Source organism: Ascaphus truei, chromosome 2, assembly GCF_040206685.1.
Source record: "Ascaphus truei isolate aAscTru1 chromosome 2, aAscTru1.hap1, whole genome shotgun sequence".
NCBI classification, from domain to species: Eukaryota; Metazoa; Chordata; class Amphibia; order Anura; family Ascaphidae; genus Ascaphus; species Ascaphus truei.
The window spans coordinates 384,218,561-384,242,741 of NC_134484.1; the positions used below are offsets into that span (position 1 = coordinate 384,218,561).

The 24,181-nt window shown below is 39.8% G+C and overlaps 1 protein-coding gene across 4 annotated transcripts in view; it reads right to left on the reverse strand.

Moving 5' to 3' along the window:
* HDAC9 (histone deacetylase 9) overlaps positions 1-24,181 on the reverse strand; it is an 869,204-nt gene that overhangs the window by 116,228 nt on the left and 728,795 nt on the right. For 3 of the 4 annotated variants that reach the window (XM_075587187.1, XM_075587186.1, XM_075587188.1), the window contains one exon: positions 2,141-5,275. In XM_075587187.1, coding sequence (XP_075443302.1) covers positions 4,967-5,275 — 309 coding nt within the window. In that variant the 3' untranslated portion in view covers positions 2,141-4,966. Of the gene's footprint in view, positions 1-2,140; positions 5,276-24,181 lie in introns of those variants that run through there. The other variant, XM_075587185.1, reaches the window with a different exon arrangement.

Below are 24,181 nucleotides of genomic sequence, written 5' to 3' on the forward strand. Positions count from 1 at the left end.
TAACCCTTTACTGCTGAATATTTCGTAATAATTATATTTTAGGAAATATTGATTTTATATGTATATATATAGCAACCAAAGGATAATCAGTACATTTAAAAAATCATTAAAAATGGCATTCGGGGTAAAACATTTTTTTAGACAGTATGATCAAATAATAAAGAACTGATTTATCTTTAAAAAAAAAAAACATAGGATGTTTCACACATTGCTGCTTTAAAATGGCACCATCTCCGTGGCAGTTTTACTGACAAACAAAATATGAAGAGAAACAATGATAAGACACAACAGAGTCATATATCACATTTCTATGTACTGTACAAGGCAACTGTCTTTCCCAAACTCATCCAGTCAGTTAATAAAACAATTGCTTTATAATGCAAACATATAACAAAGCACCTTGGGAGCCATTGATCAATTGGCAGCTTGAATATTAATCTTACCTTGGAGGTACATGAGCAATGTACTACGTAGCCTATAATATTGTATTAAAAGTAAAATATTTCCACTGAGTGTTCTGAGAAACCAAAGAAATTCACGGCACTCAAGCATTTAGCATTCTGTTTTTATTGTATAATTCGCCTTCAAAATGATGTAATATGCATTTAATATAAAGACATTAAAATTATTATTTCCAATGGGGGAAAAAAATGTCAGCCATTTTACATGCTTCCAGAAACAAAACAAAAATCAAAACAGGTTTCTGCAATGTGACGTAGGATAAGGAAAGGAATGGGTATATATTATATGAGAAGGTGTATCAAAAAGTAGTATCAAGAAAAATACAAAAAATATATATAAAACAAATGCAGGGGGAGAAATATATTGTAAAAAGGCCCCTTTTCAAAGCTATTTGCATACTATTTAATCGGATTAAAAAAACAGCCAAAAGTGCATTCTCTTCAAATCAACTTTTCTAATAAAATAGTGATAAGGACCTGCAAAAAATGCTATACCTGGTCCACAATACCACCACTCATTCCAAGGTCACGTTTGTTACTGTACTTCTAATAGAGGCTGAGTACCTCTACTGTATGTTATATCAAATAACATATATTTCTTCTGTGTACTGTAATTTATTATTTTTTTTTCTTTCTTTTTTGGTAGTACTGGTCACATGTTTTTTTTTTTTTTTTACAAATGTCGTGTATTGCCAATGTCTATTTAGTATATAATTAAGAACTGTAACAATATATATGAACACCCTCTTGTCAAGCATATTTGGTAAAATAATATAGAAAAGGTTTATAGTACAGACGTGACTTCTACTATTAGCTACACTGGCATTATTCTTGCATTTGCCCAGTAAGCTGATTTCGGCTTGGTATGTGCAAAGCAGCCCCATATTTCTTTCTTATGTCTTATAGTCTTCTTTTATGAAATATATTCTTCAGTTATAAATACAGTTTACACAGGGATTCCACAATGCCAGTGATATACGCAAATAAAAAGATACACATTCATAATGAATGCTTTTAATATATAGAAGACATTATTGTGCAGTGCTGACAACTCAATGATTGTGAGGGTGGTGGTCCCCTTAACTTGCCCTGAGGATTACCTTGTTTTCCATGGGCCTTGGAAATCACTAGTAACCTAGGAGAGGACACGATATATACCAGCAACTTTATTACTTCCATGTCCCATGTAGGATAACATACAGGTATTTGTTCCAAGCTGGCCAATGCTGGACATGCATGAATGTTTCCCAGTGGTTTGTATTCAAAACTTCTCTCATATATTCTATTCTAAGCCAGCATATTATTAATGCAAGGAATATTCAAGTTTGCCATAACGTAGTAATACAGCTGAAACCTTTGTTGAGACATGTAATGAAATATGTGCTGTTTTACATATTCTAAAATAACTCATTCAAATAAAAAATAGTGTTACGGCCGTAGAAAAGAATCCTTTTTTTAATGTTCAAGTTGCAACTACATGTCAATAACAGAGGTGACATCTGTATCTTTAAGAAAGCCTATACGTTTTATTTTGGTAATAAACCTGTGTATAATGTATGTTATGTGTTAAACAAATTATTTGGGTCATTTGTTTAAGTTTACTAAAAGTACTTTGTATAATTCAAGCTGATGTCTGAAGTGCAAAATAAAAAAAAGCATTAAAATGCATACAGAGAATAAAACAAATAATATGGTTTTTAATGGCACAAATTTTACAGAAAGTATGTAAAAGAAACATAAAAAAAAGAAAAAACAACATTATTTGTGAAAAGAATAATTGTATAACATAAGGCAAAAAAAGAACATACAATCTATTTACAACATAAAACAACAGAAAACCCACTACCGGCAAAAATAAATACAGAAGAGTAAAATGTCATACATATGTACCAATAGAAATATGGTATTTAAACCCATATAACCACGAACAATCCCTTTCAGTCAGTGGTTCCATACAAACACACACACACACACACACACACACACACACACACACACACACACACACACACACACACACACACACACACACACACACACACATATATTTTACAAGTTTCATTTGGTTCACATCATCAAGTACAAACAAATTCTATTCATCAGCAGGTTCTTCTCTCACACAATATATTTTTAAATAAATACTATCCCTTTGTGTAGAGCAAGTATATGCATTGCAAGGGAACCAATGCAAATGTAAGACAGGTCAGTGTATACTTTCAGCTTTTCCCACAAAGAGCTTGATATTTTAATTATTCTTAATTATTTCCTATAGGAAAAAATGGAGAGGAGTGTGTACTTCCTACATGCACTGGAATACATTGTAACTGGAAATAAAACGAATAGAAGACGTCTCTCCTCCCTCAGCCAATGCCATTAAAGGCACTTTCAGATGTATAGAGAACATGGTGTAAAGGGTAAATATTTCATTTGTTTGCATGACACCATTTCATAAGATCCTTGTTAAGGTTTAAAAAATGGAAAATAAACTCCGTAACTTTCAGAGCAAAGAATAAAACCATGCTAGAAATATACATTTATTTTCCCAAAACTAATACATGCTCCAAGAAGGTTACTGCAAATACTTCCGCTTTAGTGATATATTTTTTACTGCAAATAAAACTATTGTAAATTGATTCTGATATTGATTATTCATACTAAAAAATGTTTTAATAGAACAATGCCGTGCCGTCAAAAAAAAATGCATAAAGCAAAGTGTTCACATCAAAAGAGAATAACGGAAATATTCCAGTGAAAAGCTTCCTAAACAACTTTTCAATCAACTTTGTTATTTTCTTTCGCAATAAATCAGTCAAGAACATGGCCATTAAAACTGATAACATGTAATACTAATCTCTTTATTTTTCTAGATTCCTTTGTACATGAATCAATTTGACTTCCTGTTTCCATAAGGCACTTCCTATTCAGCTACAGAAAATCCCTTTCTGTGAAACATTAGGTACCCATGAAAACACTTATTTTAGTACATGGTACCGTAATATCAGTACATACCTCACTACTCTTCAAAATACTTTTCAGTATCTGTGTTTCCGTGAAATATACTTCATTTCCAAAATAACACAATATTTATCTTCTGACAATATTTTGCTTCCTATGAGATGTTTCACAGTGCTAAACACACAATATTAAAAACAAAACAATGATGTAAGAATTAATTCAAAGCTAAAATTGTTCCTGTAATTGGCAAAAGATTGGCCTATTCTTCCCAGGCAGTCTGAGGTCCTTATTCAGTAAACTGCGATAGCGTCAATCTGGTCAATGGGCTTTCCATGCAGTAGCACCGGATCGCACTAACACAGCTTCCTGAATAAGGACCTGTGTGACAGTCTAGCTACAGACAGTCACTTTGTTCTGTGTCTGTCGGTATATGTGTGTATGATTTATTTTATTTTTTTTACTTGCCAAGTTGCCTAGCTTGATGCAAAGTCCTTGCACTGGAGTAAATTACAAGTTGGAAATTCAATAATTGAAAAGGTGGTACGATGCATTCTGCATTGATCGTATAACTGTTACAAATTCTTGGAATCTCATTTACTTGCGGTATGTGGATTATTGGTATTCGATAAATACCTACAGTAGATAAATGCAGAATATCTTTCCTTTACAATATGTTCACCTGCTTCAATGTGGTCAAAGGGGCAACATTATATGAAAACACATAAAAAAGACTTAAGCAATTCAAAAGTAGGGTCTTGCCTGACAAAAATATATTCACATCCACTTTTGAGGGGGGAAACTCGTGCATAGTCTCCTCACTTCTCAGTGTTTACTATAAAGGGTGCTTACAACAGTGCTTGAGGCTACATTATTATATATTATTTACAGGTAAGTGAGACTAACGTTCAAGACAGAAACATATAGATTGCAATAATACACCAATCGACACAAATAACATACACCCAATATTTTTATTTGGCTTTGTCTCAATTATTTGTGGCCCGGAAAGCAGTATTGTTTCCAGTGGCAATAATCATTTGGAACTGGTAAGTCTCATCATTTTTTTTTAAACAGCAGTCCTTTTTTTTTTGCTTTAATACTACAGTATCTGCCTTGTCGGATTTTCAGAGGGATGGCTGTTATTCCCCGCACTGAAAATCAACAAGCTATATATATTCATTTACACGAAACAATAATGCTCTGCCCTACTAGAATAGAGCCCGAGAGCCGTGAACTCTTTAAACATTAAACACTCTCATCCAACTATTTATTCTTCTTATTCATAAGGACAGCACTACTAGAGGCTACATATGTTGCTGTGAAACAAAAAGGACCATACTGTATAGACCTGTTTGCAAGTTATATATATATTTTTTTTTTTATTATTATTATTATTATTTTTTTTTTCAAAAGGAACTTTTGTGGGAACAAGAGTGAAGTGATTTTGAAGAAATATATTAATTCCAATAAAGAAAGCTTAAAAAAAAAAAAGTCTATTTAAAGAACTGACACGTTGCATGAGCTGCTTTTCTGGGTGGCAGTCTCAAAGTTCAGATAATAACCTTAATAACAAATCCAGTAGCTAAATCTTTGCCTATTACCTGCTGCATAAAAGCTGCTTTCTGCTCAGATTTCTTGAGATGTGTTTGAATTTCGTCATCACTATCGGGCGGTTCCTCTTTCACCCTCACAGATCCCAGGTTTCCAATTCTGTCGTCCACAATTCTATAACATCCAATGTTCTTATCAGTGGAGAAAGCCTTCTCTTCTTGCATTAAATGGTCTCCATGAAGCTCTTCTTCAGCTTCCTCAAGATGACTTCCAGGTTGCCGAAGTTGTTCAATCGATTTGGAAAGCATCTAAAAAAAAGTACATGTGTATTAACCATTTTGGTAGTATATGTAGTTACATTGGAACTTACGAGATGCATTTAATACAAAAGTAGCTTGGATAATCATAATAAATACATAAAGAGTGTTTGGATAAATAATGGATGCCTTCTTGATAAAGGGTATATTGCCGTACAAAACGCATCTGTCTGTACATACTTCTGTAAATGACTCTTTAGAGTAGGATTCTTGAAAAAAAAAGTCACTAAGGCTGCAATTTTAGCACTAGTAAAACATTTAGACACAGAGGCAGAGACAAAAAGATTTTTAGAATTCATTTTTTATTTTATTATATATTACATACATTTCATTTATACGACCCATCATCTGACTTCCAGTCCAGACTAGTTCCATTTGGATTTAGTAACTGGGCCTGGTTAGTATTAAGATTATTTTTACCAACATCTGACGTGTCTTCTCTTTACCCATTGTTATGTACCAGTCAATTGGTTGCAATTTGGTAGAACAACTCAACTAACATAACACTAATATCTGCGTTGGTGCGTGAAATGAATTTTACAATGTAAAGGCAGAGGCATAGGGACAACCTGTGTCCTAATCTCTGTCAGAATAAATAGTTTATTTACTGGTTGGATTAAGTTACAACACATTTACCTGTTGGCTTGTAAAACTACTATTTATAGAATGTTATTACAATTTTTGTAAAATATATAACTAATATTTTATATATATATATAATGGAAATATTACTGTATGCTCATTTGCATGTCTTAGACAGGTCTGCAACCCCGCCTTTCACCATTATCACCCAGCACACAGCACTTCCACTGCAGCAAGGGATTCTGCATTTGCCATATGTTTAACTGTGGAAGGTTTTTGTCACTTTTTTTACCCACCATAGCTTCACCAAGTATATATATATATATATATATATATATATATATATATATATATATATATATATACATATAATAAAAAAATAAATAGATGATACCGTTCTGTGGCTAACGAAATGCTTTTATTTGTGCGAGCTTTCGAGATACACTGATCTCTTCTTCCGGCGATGTTACAATGAATGAAGCAAGCAAAAGGTATACCTATTGCTTGCTTCATTCATTGTAACATCGAACTGGAGGGGAGGGGGGAAGGGGAGGATAACCCTCGCTACTGCTGACTGGATGAACGTGGAGTGGAGGTGCTGCTATCAGGGGATAATACAAATATGGCAACGACAAGAGAACAAGAACCCCAAGGAGAGCACTCGCACACTATATGGTGAAACAGGTAAACCAGAGACCATGTGTTGATGTAGAGGAGTGAGTGAATAATAAAGCTGTGTCTTCTTTATTTGAGTCGTAACTCTGATCAATAAAATATGGGGGACGCTGTGTGTCAATGGTGATGATTATTGAGCCAGTATACAGCAAAGTTAAAATTGGACGAGTGATCCAGAGATGCAGTCCCTGTGCTATCTAAACTCCTAGCTAAACTACTGCTGATGTGAACAGCTGTCCAGATCAGTATACGCCCCACCGTAGTATATAGTAGGTGATATAGTAATATGCCCTAAGTTAGGGATATGGCCACGTCCACACAGAGGTAGATAGTCACAGTGGACAGATATGAGGCCCAGAGACAGATATCAGTGCGTATCAGTAGTTATTCAAAACAGTACACTGGTAGTGCCTGTTAACATGTGAAACTCCAAATCGTGGAGTGACATAGATAGGTAGTGGCACCTAAAGCAGCATGACTAGCTCCCTTTAATGCTCGTAGGGCTACCGCAGTGTTCTCCCGGGAGGGCATATGCAAACATAAGCACAGGTGAGTAGTCAGAGTGAGTATATGTGCAGCCCAACACTCGGTGAGTCACAGGTGTATCAATTAAACCGTGACAATACACAGATAGTGCCTGTTCAAATACATAGATCCGACAGTGAGGACCTTAGGAGCCCTGCCTGCGTGCAGACAGTATGGGAGCAGGATCAGTAGCTGCTTACATAATGCACGATAGCGTGCCTGGTAGCATACAACATGTGTGCGTCCATATAGTGTAGATAGCAAAACAGTGCACAAGTAGTGCCTGTTAACATGAGCCAAGTAGGTATCACGGGATACATTCGTCCTTAATCCACGGGCAGACCTCTATGTGGGTGGCCGGGCAGTTACGACTCAAATAAAGAAGACACAGTTTTATTATTCACTCACTCCTCTACATCAACACATGGTCTCTGGTTTACCTGTTTCACCATATAGTGTGCGAGTGCTCTCCTTGGGGTTCTTGTTCTCTTGTCGTTGCCATATTCATTGTAACATCGCCGGAAGAAGAGATCAGTGTATCTCGAAAGCTCGCACAAATAAAAGCATTTCGTTAGCCACAGAACGGTATCATCTATTTATTTTTTGATTATTGAAGCTCGGCTAACACGGTACTGATACCTCTACATGTATATACATATATATATATATATAACAAAACAAAACAGAAATAATAAAGGAGCGCCTAATGCAACAACCTGCCTAACTGTGAATAAGTAGCCAACTGCGTTGATACAACCTATGGGGTGGCTAAAGTGGAATATTATAATTAAAAAACCCTATGTGATTCTAAGATAAAATGTGTAATAACTTTAATACAAAGTGTACATGACAAAATAGTTAAAAAATGCTTCTGGAAAAAATAAAAATATATGTTGTAATACAAAAAATATCTAGAAAAATGAAAAATATAAAAAATATGAAAAAATGAAAATAAAAACTTTTTCCAAAAAACTATTAAAAACTTTAGAAAAAACCTTAAAAGTCACAGAGTCCTGTTCCAAGTGAATGCATCCAGGTATAGGCAGCCCGTTTATAAGGGATCACAACTCCCTAGGAATACCTATGAAAGAAAAAAGAAAAGAAAACAGGCGCACACCTAGTGCATTAAAGTTTAACAATAATTTTATGGAACATTTAAAATCAGACAAATGCCCACTCACAAGTATAGCGTTATTAGAAAGCAGTTATGAGATTGGCCCTCATAAGCCAGTGGTGCCGTTCACTTCCGGTAGAAGGAGACCGCGCACGAGAGGACACCATTACAGGCTCGAACGGCACCACTGGCTTATGAGGGCCAATCTCATAACTGCTTTCTAATAACGCTATACTTGTGAGTGGGCATTTGTCTGATTTTAAATGTTCCATAAAATTATTGTTAAACTTTAATGCACTAGGTGTGCGCCTGTTTTCTTTTCTTTTTTCTTTCATATATATATATATATATATATACATACAGTATATATTATAATTTCTAAAAACGCTTAAATTTGAAGGGCACATTGTCAGACTTACAAACATTAAAAGGTGCGATGACATGCCTAGCTTAAGAATTGCAATACTTTAACTATTTAAAGGACATACATGAGAACTAAGAATGAACTCTGCTTAGAATGCCTTCTAGACTAAGGGAGTGGCTATTTATACCTATTTACTCCCCATGATGACGATGTAGAATGGGAGGGGCAGAACTGATGCTCCTGCACAATTTAATCCACACAGATTCATCAAAAACCGCCATTGGATATATTCCATTGACAGATTTGTATAATCTTAAGAATCTGCCATAAATTGCTGAATCCGCAGATTGGATTCTACAAATCTGTCAATGAATTGTGGAATACGCGGGGTGTATTGGTAATAATAATAAAAAATCTGCGAAACATGAATCACCCTTTTTGAGATTGATCCGCTAAAATCCAAGGACCAAAGATCCCCTGTGGATCCAAATTCTCCAAAAAAAAATGTGCCCATCTCTAGAACTAAGGGATCACAGAAGCCTGATGTATCTGTGGGGTCAGAGTGAGAAAGACACCGGAAAAGCCTGATGTAAGGAATAGAAAGGGATTGGACAAGCCTCATTCTTCTGGTTTGTGGGTGGAGAAAGGCACCTGAGAAACCTAATGCTTGTAGGGTGAGAGAAGCTATATGCTTGGCGGTGAGAGGAAGAAAGGGATTGGAGAGGTCTCATGTTTCATGTTTACCCTTAGCATGCTGGTTCTGTGCAGAGGGGAGCAGCTCTTGGGGAACCCCATCAGGCATCCACCTTTGGGGCAACGCAGATGTGCACTGAAGGGGTTCAGATTGAATTTGCACAAGTGGTGTTTGTCAAACAAAAGACTAAATGACAGGGATGGCCTACTGCGTATTGGCTTCTGCTACAGCAGCACCTCCATTATCCTCATCCTCTGCCTACTAGCATGAGTTTGGAAGAGCTCATTCACAGGCAAGATGCTTTATGCATTGCTGGCTTCACTAAGGAGTATACCATTATCAATCTCTTGGATAGATCAAGGAATGTCATTACAAAATGGCTGACCCCTTTTGGACTCTCCTCAGATACTGGCACAAACATTGTCTGGGCACTACGACTTGAATTTGAACATATTCCTTGTTTTCTATACACCATAAACTTGATTGCACATCATTTTGTCAAACATGATATTGTAGCTTTGTACAGGAGATGCTGGCTGTTTCATTTAAAACCTCTGGTCATTTTTGCCATTTGGCTGCAGCATGCAGAACAGCTGCAAGAAAAGTACAGTCTTTAACACTATCAACTGAAGCAAGAGGTTGTAACAAGGTGGAATTGCACCCTCTACATGACTTAAGGAGCAGCAACAAGTCATTACAAGCTACATAGCATCCCAGGAGATATGGAGAGGATGGTCTGATCTTACTCCAGCACAATGGGAAATCGTTGCAGCTTTGTGTGAACTATCTAAACTACTTGATGTGGCAACACAGGAAGTGAGTTCAGATAGAGATAACCTAAAGTCGGGTCATATCACTCAAACTTCTGTCAAATCAGGTAGAGAAGCAGAAGGACTTTATGAAAAAAAATGAAAAATAACACTGACAGCAGTCTAATAGTGGTGCAGAAGAAGAAGAAGATATCTGGTCAGTTTTAAAGGGCATGCCCAAAGATCCTGCTGCTAAGTCTAAAACAACCTACCTAACAGAGAAGTTGACATCAGGGCCAGCCCGTGTCTACACTTGGAGGAAAATAAACTTTCTAGAGCCACTTATAGAGACGGGCAATGGTCTACCTAAGCTGTTCACCATCCAGTGTGTACTCTGAAAGTGTTTAGTACTGCTGGGAACGTTGTAAGTGACCATCCCAGGAGGCTACTGCCCAAAAATGTAAAGAAGCTGGTATTCATCAAAATGAACTATCAAATGTTTGATTATAAAGTGAAAATAACAGTTATCGGTTGGTTCAAGTGGGGATGAGCTTGTATTAGGTCACGATTACAATGCTGACAGTGATGATGATGCGTAAAATGAGGAAGATAAACCATAATCCATAACACTTGTTGCTGATTTGCTCAAATCTCATAATAATCACTCATAGAGGATACACACTATTTGGCTTGTGGATTTGGGATGTAAGTGTGAATATACACAGTGAATATATTATGTCTCGTGGTGGCAGTCGTAATTTTGTGGGACCACAAACAAGCCAGCACTTACACCCCACGTACTATCCATGAGGGTACAGTGTTTGGCTTGATATGTACTGTATGTTATAACTTTACACTTGTCCCAGGCCCATAAATGTGTGCTGATAGCCATGGATATAATAATGTATGCAGGAAACACACGACACAATGTTATAGGGAAAAGGCAAAAGTTACATTAAAAATGGAAGTGCTATGCATCATAAGATGTAACTTGCCATTTTTGTGTTAATTCATTTACTGCTAAGGAGTGTTCAATGCAAGCAAAGGTGCTAAACTGATGCTAATATAGGCAATCTGAATATTAATGCATTATATGGCAAGGTGTTGCAATTAGAGGAGTTGTCTTGCAATCTTGCAATTAGGAGGGTGTGGATAAAATAAGCTATTGAGAAGTTACCTAATACTGTCGTGCTATAAATTCTATAGCGCGATAGCTGAAAAAAACTGCAGCCTGTAAGAGCAACATGGAGATGCTGCGTCTCCATGCACGGCACTTTCAGGTGATCATGCATTAAAAATATTGATTTTGATAATAGTGTACATGAGCAGGGTGTCTCCTGAGCTGAACCGCATTGGTTTCAGCCTCGGGGACCCCCTAATTCCTGAGATACATATATATATATATATATATATATATATATATATATATATATATATATATATATATAAAGCAACTGTAAATATTACTGTATGTTCATTTGCATGTCTTAGACAGGTCTGCAACCCTGTCTTTCCCCATTGTCACCCAGCATACAGCACTTCCACTGCAGCAAGGGATTCTGGGAAATGACATGCAAATGAGCACTCAGTGCCACCTTTTGTCTCAAGCTCGTATTACACAAGCCAATCCTCAAGCCAATGCATGCTGTTTTAAACACAGCTTTTAAACAGAGGCTGGGATGAGATGCAAAGCCATTAGACCTACTCACATACATGTTTCAACCTTGATGGGTATCATCAGTGTGAGGCTGGTCTTAATGGCTAGCAGGTTTGAGACTAGACTAGGTAATCACCACTGTCATTAAGGTTATGGTGGGTAAAAAAGTGACAAAAACCCTCCACAGTAAAGCATAAAGCAACTGTAAATATTACTGTATGTTCATTTGCATGTCTTAGACAGATATACAGTTGTGTGAAAAAGAATGTACACCCTCTTTGAATTCCATGGTTTTACATATCAGGACATAATAACAATCATCTGTTCCTTAGCAGGTCTAAAAATTAGGTAAATACAACCTCAGATGAATAACAACACATGACATATTACACCATGTCATGATTTATTTAACTTAAAGCCAAAATGGAGAAGCTATGTGTGAAAAACTAAGTACACCCTTACTGCTTCCATAGGAATTAAGATGCTAAGTAGCAGACAGGTGCTGCTAATAAATGCCCTTGATTAATTGATCATCAGCAAGTGTGACCACCTCTATAAAAGCCGAAGTTTTAGCAGTTTGCTGGTCTGGAGCATTCAGGTGTGTGTTAACACAATGCCAAGGAGGAACGACATCAGCAATGATATTAGAGAAGCAATTATTGCTGCCCATCAATCTGGGAAGGGTTATAAGGCCATTTACAAACAATTTTAATTCCATCATTCTACAGTGAGAAAGATTATTCAAAAGTGGAAAACATTCAAGACAGTTGCCAATCTTCCCAGGAGTGGACATCCCTACAAATTCACCCCAAGGTCAGACCGTGCAATGCTCAGAGAAATTGCAAAAGTGTTACATCTCAGACTCTACAGGCCTCAGTTAGCATGTTAAATGTTAATGTCCATGACAGTACAATTAGAAAAATACTGAACAAGTATGGTTTGTTTGGAAGGGTTGCCAGGAGAAAGCCTCTTCTCTCTAAAAAGAACATGGCAGCATGGCTTAGGTTTGCAAAGTTGCATCTGAACAAACCTCTAGACTTCTGGAACAATGTCCTTTGGACAGACGAGACCAAAGTGGAGATGTTTGGCCATAATGCACAGCACCACGTTTGGCGAAAACCAAACACAGCATATCAACACAAACACCTCATACCAACTGTCAAGCACGGTGGTGGAGGGGTGATGATTTGGGCTTGTTTTGCAGCCACAGGACCTGGGAACCTTGCAGTCATAGAGTCAACCATGAACTCCTCTGTATACCAAAGTATTCTAGAGTCAAATGTGAGGCCATATGTCCGACAGCTAAAGATTGGCCGTAATTGGTTCATGCAACAGGACAATGATCCCAAGCACACCAGAAAATCTACAACACAATTGTTGAAAAAGAAAAGAATCAAGGTATTGCAATGGCCCAGTCAAAGTCCAGACCTCAACCCGATTGAAATGCTGTGGCAGGACCTTAAGAGATCTGTGCATAAACAAATGCCCACAAACCTCAATGAACTGAAGCAATGTTGTAAAGAAGAGTGGGCCAAAATTCCTCCACAACGATGTGAGAGACTGATAATGTCATACAGAAAACGATTACTTCAAGTTATTGCTGCTAAATGTGGTTCTACAAGCTACTGAATCATAAGTTGTACTTAGTTTTTCACACATGGCTTTTCCATTTTGGCTTTATTTTTGTTAAATAAATCATGACACAGTGTAATATGTCATGTGTTGTTCATCTGAGGTTGTATTTACCTAATTTTAAGACCTGCTAAGAAACAGATGATTGTTATTATGTCCTGATATGTAAAACCATAGAATTCAAAGAGGGTGTACTTTCTTTTTCACACAACTGTATATACTGTATATCACAGGCTAACAAAATATGCGAAATATATCAATTAACCTGATTAACAAGTTTCCTAGATTGTATGCAACCACAAGGCATCACCAAAAATTGTTTGATGCACATGAAAACCCAATTCTTACCCTTAGGCTTTGTTTTCTTAAATGATACAAAATGAACTCCAATTGGGGTTCTTCAACAAGTGTTGGGTTCTACTGGGGTAAATAACATTCTGTAAAAGTGATCAAAGAGCTACTATAGGAAGCCAGCTGTCATCTGCATAGAAGTGAATTCAAACAGACAGCAGTCTGCCTTCCAAAAGAAAAGAACAGTTCAGATTTCCAAACATTAATATTGCAAAAGTAAGGCAAAGCTTTTCCACCCACACTTGGAAATGAATTTGCATTCTGAGCAAAAATGTTCAAGGTGTTTTACATACTGGATCCCATAGGTAAAAATGTCAGCTGTAAACCTATATGATTAGTGTTTTCCAGAATAAAAAATGACATGCTGTGAATTCAGTTATGGAAATTAATATAAGAAGGTACTTCTAAAATTGCTTTAGTTGTGCCGAAAAGCTTTCAGAGCTTCTTCTGCTTGACACACTACAATCCCATCCGATGACTATGGATTAAATTTTAAAATAGAATCACACCAGCTAATCTTATAACCAGATAAAGGACATTATTTTTACTGCTGCACTCTGAAGCACATTTATTTAATATTACTGTGCCTTCGTTATCAATTCAGAAAACCTTAGTAATGCAAGACATAACTGTCTTATAAACTCCAAAAAAACCATTACCTAGAGTTTTATTTGGAGGGCATGTCAGAAGTCCTTTTAATTAAGACACAGGTAGAGACAGGTGAATCTGCCCAAATCCGTTTCCTGGATTTTCTCACATTTTCAACCCAAAATCCATTTCGCAGTGTGTAAAATCCACAAAAGCATTTTGTCGGTTTTAATCTGTGTGAATTCTTCAAGAACTGCCGTTGGATACAACCGGTCGCTGGATTTGGAGAATCCAAATCGCAGATTCTTAAGAATTTGCCAATTGATTGCCGAGTCCGCTTATTGAATGCTACAAATCCTTCCATGGGTTGCGGACTCCGCATAGTGAATTGGCAATAATAATTTAAAAATCCGCAAAACGCAAATCATCCTTTTTCAGATTGATCCAATGAAATACGCGGACCAAAGGAACCGGACAATCAACTGCGGACCCAAATTCGCCAAAAACATTTGACCATCTCTAGACACCGGCAATGCTAACTGCCATTTTTTTGCAAACAGCCCAAAATACTATATGTTGCTTTTTAAGAAAATACCCCTTACACTAGAATTGTATTATTTTTTGTGATATTATAGCTATATATATATTATAACATTTATTAATCGTTGTTTTTTCTTATATAGAGCTAAGACTGTATGCAGCATGGTACAGCACATATAATTTTACATGCATAATGATTTATTGCTCAAAAGAGCTTACAATTTAATTTTACAATTGTACCCGGCATTTGAATAGTTTTCACCTACTTTAAACTAGCAGTGTTCTCACCAGTGCCTTACAGGTCGGACTGTTTTATCCAGTGGACAAAAGGTTCAGTTGGCCAGGGCCCACCACCGCTGTCAGGGGTTCACTGTGTGTGTGTGTCTGTGTGTGTCTGTGTGTGTGTGAGTGCGCGAGAGTGAGAGCATGATGTGGTGAGGGGTGAGAGATTGCATTTTTTCCTTCTTTAGATCATCCTTAGGTAACAACTGAATATCGAAAGCAAAATAGAAAAAACAGAAAGGAAATAACTGGAAAAGGAAATTAAAGCCATTTAACCAAATCACAAAGCTCGGTGCTGCTCAAGACTGTTGTACAACTGGACATAAGTACGCAAATGAAAGTGGGTGCAGTATGAATATTGATTGATATATCATTTAGTTCATTACATTTTATGGCATTTTCTTGAAAGCAAAGGTAAACACAAGTTTATACTTTGTCTAGCACCCATGCGTGCCTTAATGGGGGACTACTTAAAGGTACTGTACATGTTGAAGCGCCATCTATGATACAAAATAGAACGTACTGTAACTGGAAAAAAATAACTGTATAAATCCAAGGTTGAAACTTTAATGAAACTATTTATTATGTCACGTTATAAAGAATATTACAAAATGCAAGCACAAAGGATTTTTCTTTAAATATTAAACTGGTTCACAGCTAAAACAATTAAAGTACACAAATACACTTGCATTTGTTCTTCGGGGTCTAAAAAGTACAACACAGTAGGACAAAGTAGGTTAGATAATATGTCCTATTTGGGTTTTAAGCACTACTGTTGCTTGTGTCAAAACACACTGAATGGGACTGCCAGGGACCCCTGCTGTGTTAATCCGATGGGCCATTAATCTTTCTGCAGAAATGTCACTGAAATGTTGCAGCATGTACCCAGCATGTACCTGGGTCTTGTTGGTGATAGCCCCAGAATTCCAAGGCAAGTTTAAGAATACTCGTCAGCGCACCTGTAATATTAAATCCCAAAAAGCCCCCATATTGTTTTGGTTTTGCCTCTAGCAAATAGCAAAAATGCAGGTTTTGTTTTTGGTTCAGGCTTCGCTTAAATTTTATTGCTTTTGGATTATGGTGTAGTACAGGGGAGCGCAAACTTTTCCAGCTGTGCCCCCTGTCTTCCCTTCCTCGGTGCTGAGGCCCTCCCTCCCTACCTTAGAGCTGTGTCAAATGACGCTCTGGGTCATGTGACATCACGTGACTTGTGGCGTCGTTTGAAGAGTGACGTCACGTCACATGACCCTACAGCGTCATTTGCCGTCGCGTTGCCATGGCGATGCGTCACAGAGCGGTGGGGGTGTATTTTGGTATGTATTTGGGGCTGGGGGTGTTTTTTGTATGTATTTGGTGGGTGGGAGGTTGTATGTATTTTGGGTGGTTGTATTTGGGGATGGGGTATTGTATTTATTTGGGGGGTTTGGTATGTATTGGGGGTGGTGGTATGTATTTGGTAGGGCTTGGAATGTATTTGAGGGGTGCTTGATATGTATTTGGGAGCATGGTATCTATTTGGGAGGTGTGGTATGTATTTGGGGGGCTTGGTATGTTTTTGTGGGTTGGGGGGTTGGTATGTATTTGGGAGGTGGGGGGTTGTATATATTTGGCGGTTAAGGATTTTTTGTATGTATTTGGGGGGTGGGAAGGTTTTTTGTATAGGGGTGGGGTTTTTTTGTATGTATTTTGTGGGGGAGTTGTGTGTGTCGGGGAATGGGGGGAGGGAATGTATGTGAGGAAGGGGTATTGAGTCAGAGTGGGGTAATTGATGGAGAGGGGAGAGTAAGAGGAGAGAGGGGTTGAGGGAGTGAGTGAGGAAAAGAAGGCTTAAGAGTGAGACGGAGGGGAGAGAAATACATGCAGATAGGAGGGAAATAGATGGGGCTCATGAGGTGTGAAACTGGGTGGGCTCGCAAGACCGCCGATACGGGGATGGGGGAGGGGTTCCCAGTCGTAACTCTAGTCCTGGGCCCCGTGACATCCGTCTATGACCCTGGGAGTGAGCCTGCGGGGGTGGAGGAGCTGAAGATAAGGAGAGGGGAGTGAGGCTGCGAGGGTCGAAGAGCTGATGATCAGATGGAGGGAGTGAGCCTGCAGGAGAGGAGGAGCTGAGGATTAGGGGGAGAGAGTGAGCATGCAGGAGTGGTGGAACTGAGCATAAGGAGAAGGGAGTGAGCCTGCGGCGGTGGAGGAGCCGAGGATCAGGAGAGGGGAGTCAGCCTGCGGGGCTGGAGGAACTGCGGATCAGGAGGAGAGAGTAAGCCTGCGGGGGTCGAGGAGCTGAGGATCAGGAGAGGGGAAGAGAAGCTACTGGAGAAGAGGACATGGGAATTGGGAGGGATTGAGCATGGGAGGGTGGAGCTAGAGTAAATGCAGGGAGGGGATTTCCTCTGATCATTAAGTTAAACCAAGGTTCTGTTTCTCGCTTTGGGTTTGGTCATTGCGGGATGAGTTGAGTTTCAGGTCATTCTGAATGGCAGGAATTCGGGGGTGCTCGGATTTTGCCCCCAAACTCGGCCATCTCTTCTAATGAGTATAATTACCTTTCTAAAAAACAATCAATCACCATTAAAGTAATAACTTTACTCAGTTACAGTTTTAAAAATGTCATATGCTTTCCTTTTCCTGGGGTCTGCTGCTTAAGTCATGGTTATCAACTGCTTATTTGTACAGTAGCAATTTGACGAATGATCGCCTCAAACGTACTTTCCAAACACAAAACAATGATAACAACAATTTACCTATTGATTTTAAGATCGCTACACAACAATAGAGACAGATAGTAGAACCTCTCCAAATCTTATCTTTACCATGGAAGAATTAGAAGTTTTTTTTATTATTTTATTAATATTTTTTTTTTAAATAACATACTTGGCTAATTATTTTCTAAACAGTTGTCATCGCCTACATTTAATCTATTAAACATGTCACTGCCATTAGTTCACTTTGCTGTTAAGGGAATGACTGCACCTTTAAGGTGCAACTTTAATCAATGCAATGTTTAAATTGCAGGCTCCCTCTAGTGGATAATAGTTCTGTTTAGCTATGTCTCACAAGACTAGTGCTCTCACTGGAAAGGACATTTTACTGGCCTTTGTGGAGGAATTTATTCACTACAGAAGAATTCTTAGTTATTATATAAGTTGAAATGACATCTGTGCTAAACATTAAAACTGCACCCAATCTGGTCTGGCGCACCTTTGTTTTTACATATAGGACCATTTATTATGTTGGTTCCTTAATGAGAACACTCATTGCATAGTTATATCTATGGAAGTGTAAGTACACTTTGTATCATTCTTATTTGTTACATAAAGATTCAACAACTTGTAATAAACTGCTGTTTGTAGCTGATATTTTATCTCATCTGAATTGATTTAGTTGTGAGTAGCTGACAGTGCTTTAATGAACTACCTAGCATCCAATGGAAAAACAGCAGAAAAAGATATGATGAAATGACCAGGGAAAGACTGAAGCTCTGCCATAAAAATCATTTAACTGAGATTATACTGAAATATGTCAGTATATAAAAGGTGTGGCCAGCAGTCCTCGAGGGCCATGAACACCCAGGTGTTAGGGATATCCTTGCTTTAGCACAGATGGCTCAATCAGTGGCTCAGTCATTCTGACTGAGCCACCTGTGCTGAAGCAGGGGTATCCTTAAAACTTGACCTGCTGGTTACCCTTGCCCCCTGGTCTATAACATGTACAGTATGTCTGAGACCTGTCTTTCATTGTGTTGTTTTTTAGATTTCACTATAAAGTATTTATTTGAAGACTTCCTCTCCAGAGTAACAAAGAAGACACTAATTCTATCATTATGCCCTTTAATGTAAGATAAAAACTAAAGTCTCTTGAAAGAATGTATTAAACTAAAATAATAAACCTTGTTTTAATACCAGTACCACTGTACTGCTAAAAATTGCATTTTTAGGATTAGATATTATATTTCTATCCGATGAAATATAGATTCGGAAATGCCATATCCCTACCAACTACTAAAATGTGATCTAGTATCAATAACATTCATGAATTTTAAAATGGCAATAACAAATTAAAATAAATAAATGTTTCCACAATTATATATATTTCACTCATGAGTACTGATGTTTGCTTACTGGCATTGCTGAGAAAAAAGCTGTGGATTTAGTGACAGGCGTCCTTTGGCTGCCAGAATCAGTGTGGTTTTAATATATCCAAAGATAGTTATTGTGACTAGTTTTATTTTTCCTGACGGTGTGGAATATCTGTAGGAATTTCTGAGATGTTATCTGAATACTTTCACTCACTGCTAATCAGTAACTCTCAAGGGTTATACAAAGCACTAACTCTAGCCTTTAATTTCACATTATTACTATGAACACTATAACGATGTAGGCTTTTTTTTCCATAGTAGGCATCAAGCTCTACATATGGAAGGTATAAGTGATGAAAAGCAAGCTAGAGCAATCAAAACAGCAGGATCAGACAGCAAAACATGTAAATCCCAGCTTGAACTTTGAAGTTCAATTTCCCAATTAAACCAAGATTTAATATTCCGCACTATGCACTGCACAAACAATGTGCTAATAGTGTAGGTTGGAATTTTTTTTCTTAGTCAACTTTTTTTTTTTTTGCTATACTCTGCAGTTAAAAGTCAGATTAACTGCTGGCAGAAAAAAAATCTCCTGTCTGTGGAAAAATTCACCAGTTAAATATTCTGCTATTTTCCATAACTGCAAAGGATAATCAGTTGATACTTTCTCTTCTCTGAAGGTTGTAGGTTCAAATTACATTCTAAAACTTGGACACACTTAAAGTGCAGATGGGATGGGATGGAGGAATATGCAAATGAATTGGAATATCACTTTCAATAATTAACATAAACATGTAAACCCATGTGTTCACTGCAGGCAGCAGCAGCAGCAGCAGCATTGTATTCCGATTATAAGATGGTTCATACAGTGAACGCCTTCTATTCCACAAAGGTCCGATACACAATGAAGGGGTCAAAAAGATTTCCCCTTGCCTAAGGGAAACCGTGGGTGACTACGTGTAATGCTAAACCTGTGAGGCTTACAGGAAGCCAAAGCCTCCACTCCTGGGGAGCCTGGGGAGCTATATCTCACGGTGCAGCGCCTCCATCTATGAGGATCCCAGCGTAGGCGGGATATATTCCTCATAGGAACCAATAAACCAATAATACAACCGGGCATGTATATCTTTCTTTACTGAGTCCCAAGTAAGGTAAATAATAATCAGTACATACAATAACACACACAGTAATACACCAATGCAATACACAATACCATAGCACCCCTGTGTGTTCCGCCCAACGTACAGAGGGTGCCGTGGCACCAATAACCCCGGGTGTCCGTCCCAGGAATCCCACCCAGTGTGAGGTAGCGCTGCTACCCCCTGTGAATGTTGGTGCATGTTGGCTACCTGCCTGGGTACTCCAGTACCCTGGTGTAGCTTGTAGACCTGGACAGAAGAAGGTCCCACGCAGCTGGGCCTCCGACAATAATCCTCTCTCGCCTAGGGGTCCAGTCCTCCATGTGGGGTGAGCTCCAGCCAGAGTGTCTCACACAAGTGTCTCTGAACCTGAAGCCTGGTCCCAGGTCACCGCGTGGGCATCCATCCACTGGTAATGTAGTGCTGCTACAGACTAATGGGAGGGTCCTTATCTGGGGCCTTCCCTGCAATATTGTACTGGGTTGGCCCAGGGCCTATCTTGGGTCTAAGGGGCAGAATCTATGCCTAGTCCAGGAAGCCACTTGCTCCCTGGACACTACCTACGCCTGTCCTGGCTCCTATGTGACTGACTCGCAGGCTCTCATCCCACTTGGATATCCTCTTCTCCCCTTCCGGGTAATAAAACACACAGATACCTAGCAAGCTCTAAGAAACCCCAACAATTACCACATAATATATAAGTATCAATTGGAGTGCTACTGGGCGTGGCTAAATGTATACAACAACAAAACAAAGAAGCCCAAAGCTACATCCAATATGACAAAAAATATACAGTGAAATACCTATATATCTCTTAAAAAAAAGGTCAATTAGTTAAACTCTGGCCAAAGCATTTTAAGCCTGCAAGCCACTTCAAGGAATGACCAAATATTGCAGGTTCTAACACTAACTGATTAAAATTCTTATTTACCTCTATAGTTAGAGGATGAATGATCGCATTGGATCTGTTACCACCAGAACTGCTTACTTGGAAAGTGGGGAGTGGCAAGCTTAAACCCTGGGAGGGAGGAGCCACTTACCTCCAAAACAGCTGAGACAGCTGGACAAAGTTAATAAACACACAGATACCCAGCATATATGTATAACAGTATCAATTGGAGTACTACTGGGTGTGGCTCCTCCCTCCCAGGGTTTAAGTTTACCCCTCCCTACTTTCCAAGTAAGCAGTTCTTTCATGCAGCTGGCCGGGCTTTGGCCTTGCAGGAGTATCCCTCTACGAATCTTCATAATAGCTGCAAAACCCCAGGAAGGATCGTAGCTCCATCACGTTCTTGGGTCTGGGACAGTTCACTACTGCTTCGACCTTAGCGGGGTCAGTAGCCACCCCTTCTGCTAACACAATATGGCCCAAATAGGTGACTGAGGTATGGCAGAAGCAGCATTTGTCGATGGACAATTTCAGACCTTCTTTTCTCAGTCTATCCAGGATCTTCAGAAGGCGTTCTTCGTGCTCTTCTAGGGTCTGCCCAAACAGGATGATATCGTCAAGATGGACTAGACATTCATGGGGGTTCATGTCCCTGATGGTCCTTTCCATTAGTCTCTGGAACGCTGCAGGTGCACCACAGATGCCTTGGGGCATCCGGGTGAACTGATAAAATCCGAGGGGGCAGACAAACGCTATCTTTCAGGTCCAGCACACTGAACCACTGACTGCTGATAGAGCGCTGAGGATCTCTTCAATCCGCGGCATAATATATTGATCCGGGGCTGCGCGGCGATTGAGGGTGCGATAGTCCACACATACAGTAGCCGCACGGTTCCGTTCTTCTTCCATACCACCACAATAGGAGAGGCATAGGGGTTATGGGATTCAGTCATGATGCCAGCCGTCTCCATCTCTTTCAAGACGTCCCTCACATCCTCCACATCTCTGGGAGCTATGCATCTGGAACGCTCTCGGAATTAAGTGCTGCAGCCCACATCCATTTCGCTGATGGAGAACACCTCTTTACACTCCGCCAGCTTGTCACTCAGTCGCTTCTTCCACGCCGGGGGCAAAGACAATTCCCTGAAGTCCAATTGCAACCCGGGAGAGGCTTCCAGCACACTAGCCACATTCACATGGGCTAGAGAATGTATGTGAACAACTGGGTATATTCGACCCAGTGCTTGACCAATGTCAAACCGTATAGGGTGCGGCGAGATATTCTGTATGGTCACCTTGAACCGGCGAGGAAATGAAGACTTCCACTCCTTCATTTCTGGCACCACCTTGAACCCTCTCTTGACGTCCCCTTGTGGAGTGGTCTTTAGTGAAAAGTACCAGTCGGCTGGGGTAGTGTTCGCTACTGAGGCCCCACAACTTAATTTTCTCTGCCAACTGTATAGGCAGATGCTTGAGGTGCAGATTGTAAAATGGCCGGTAGATCACTTGAGACCCAGTGTCCAGCAACACAGCGGAGTAGATACCCCCACTTGTACTCGTACTATGGCAGCAGGTCCTACTCGATTGTAGGCATCCGGTTGGGGCTCCTTTTTATGGCTAGGTGCTGGGGCACTTTCCAAGGATGTGGACGGCTGTTCGCCATTTGAATGGTGAAGGCCATGCCCCAGGTGTGGGGGTCCTTGAGTTTGGACAGTCTTTTGCAAAGTGACCTTCTCGGTCGCAGGTATAGCAGCGGGTGTCTCGGGTCGCACTGGCACTAGGCATAGTGACTTATTTCCGGGGCACCCTGGATACAGAGACAGGTGCCACTGAAAGAAGGTTATCCTCGTCACTTTTCGTCTCTTTAGGCTTCTGAGCCGATGCCCCTCTTCTTCTCTTGCGAGAATACTAAGGCTTCTTTGGAGTGTGTAGCCATGCATGTGCCTTATGCACTTTCACCTGATTCAATAGCCCCGTAAACGAAGGAGGACTCCTTTGAATGAGAGCACACCGGAGCAATTTGGCAATATGATGGGTGGGCTTGATCCTTGTATGGAATCAGGGAAAACATCCTTTGCGACATGTTCCCTCCTTACCTAGTGCTGCTGCCTCTGCTCCGCTCATGCACGCAACCCCGCTCTGATTACAGAGCGCGTGCGCACCTGCAGCTCTTCAGCCCCTGCCACGGAGCTTGGCTCGCCTCCAGACGAGCCGCACTGCTTTTGCGCGCATGTGATGACGTGCAATGATCCCCAGCTGCGTAACAAGCATCATGTGTGCCTCTTGTCTCCTGCAGCCTATCCCAGCTTCCACTGGGGCCACACCTCCGGTACACCCCCTGTCCTATTGGTTCTGTCTGCCTACTTATACCCTGTTCCTGCTCTCAGTCAGTGCTCAGCATAATTCGGTGTAGCCTCACTGCTTCTTAAAGTTCTGCCTTGCCTTATTCCAGTCTTGTCTTTCAGATTAACCTCTTGTGTACCAACCCGGCTTGTAAGTGAACCCCTCTGGATATTGACCTCGGCTTACCCTCGACTACGGCGACTTCTCCAATCCCTGATCACGTGATACTGTGAAGGAATGCAGATAGCTCCTCCTTTTCTTTATGTCAGAGGGCATAAATCTTAGACCAAAGTTCACTTTCATCATCCTCCAGACCATAAGCCTGAGTTAGGAAGTTAACTAGCATCTGGGCCGTTACATCCGCGTTCTGTTCCCAGTGCATTCTTACCATCGTCGGGCTTTAGGCATTCCATTATCCGCTGTCTCTTGATAGTCTCGGAACAGGATCACTCTTCCAGTACTTGCAAGGTATGGTCCTTCCATCCCTAAATCAATTCTATCCCCGTGGGCGTTGGCAATACCCTAGAAAAGACTTTCAACTTACGATATTGCTGAATCGGGGACGGCTGGCTTAGGGCTGGGACCCGCTGCACCCGGTGGCGCGGGCGGCCGCGTGAGCATTACCCACCAGCAGGGGAATCCTTCTGAGCAGGTCCCAGTCCCCCCTCGCTGCACGGATCACTATGCGCTGTGACGCG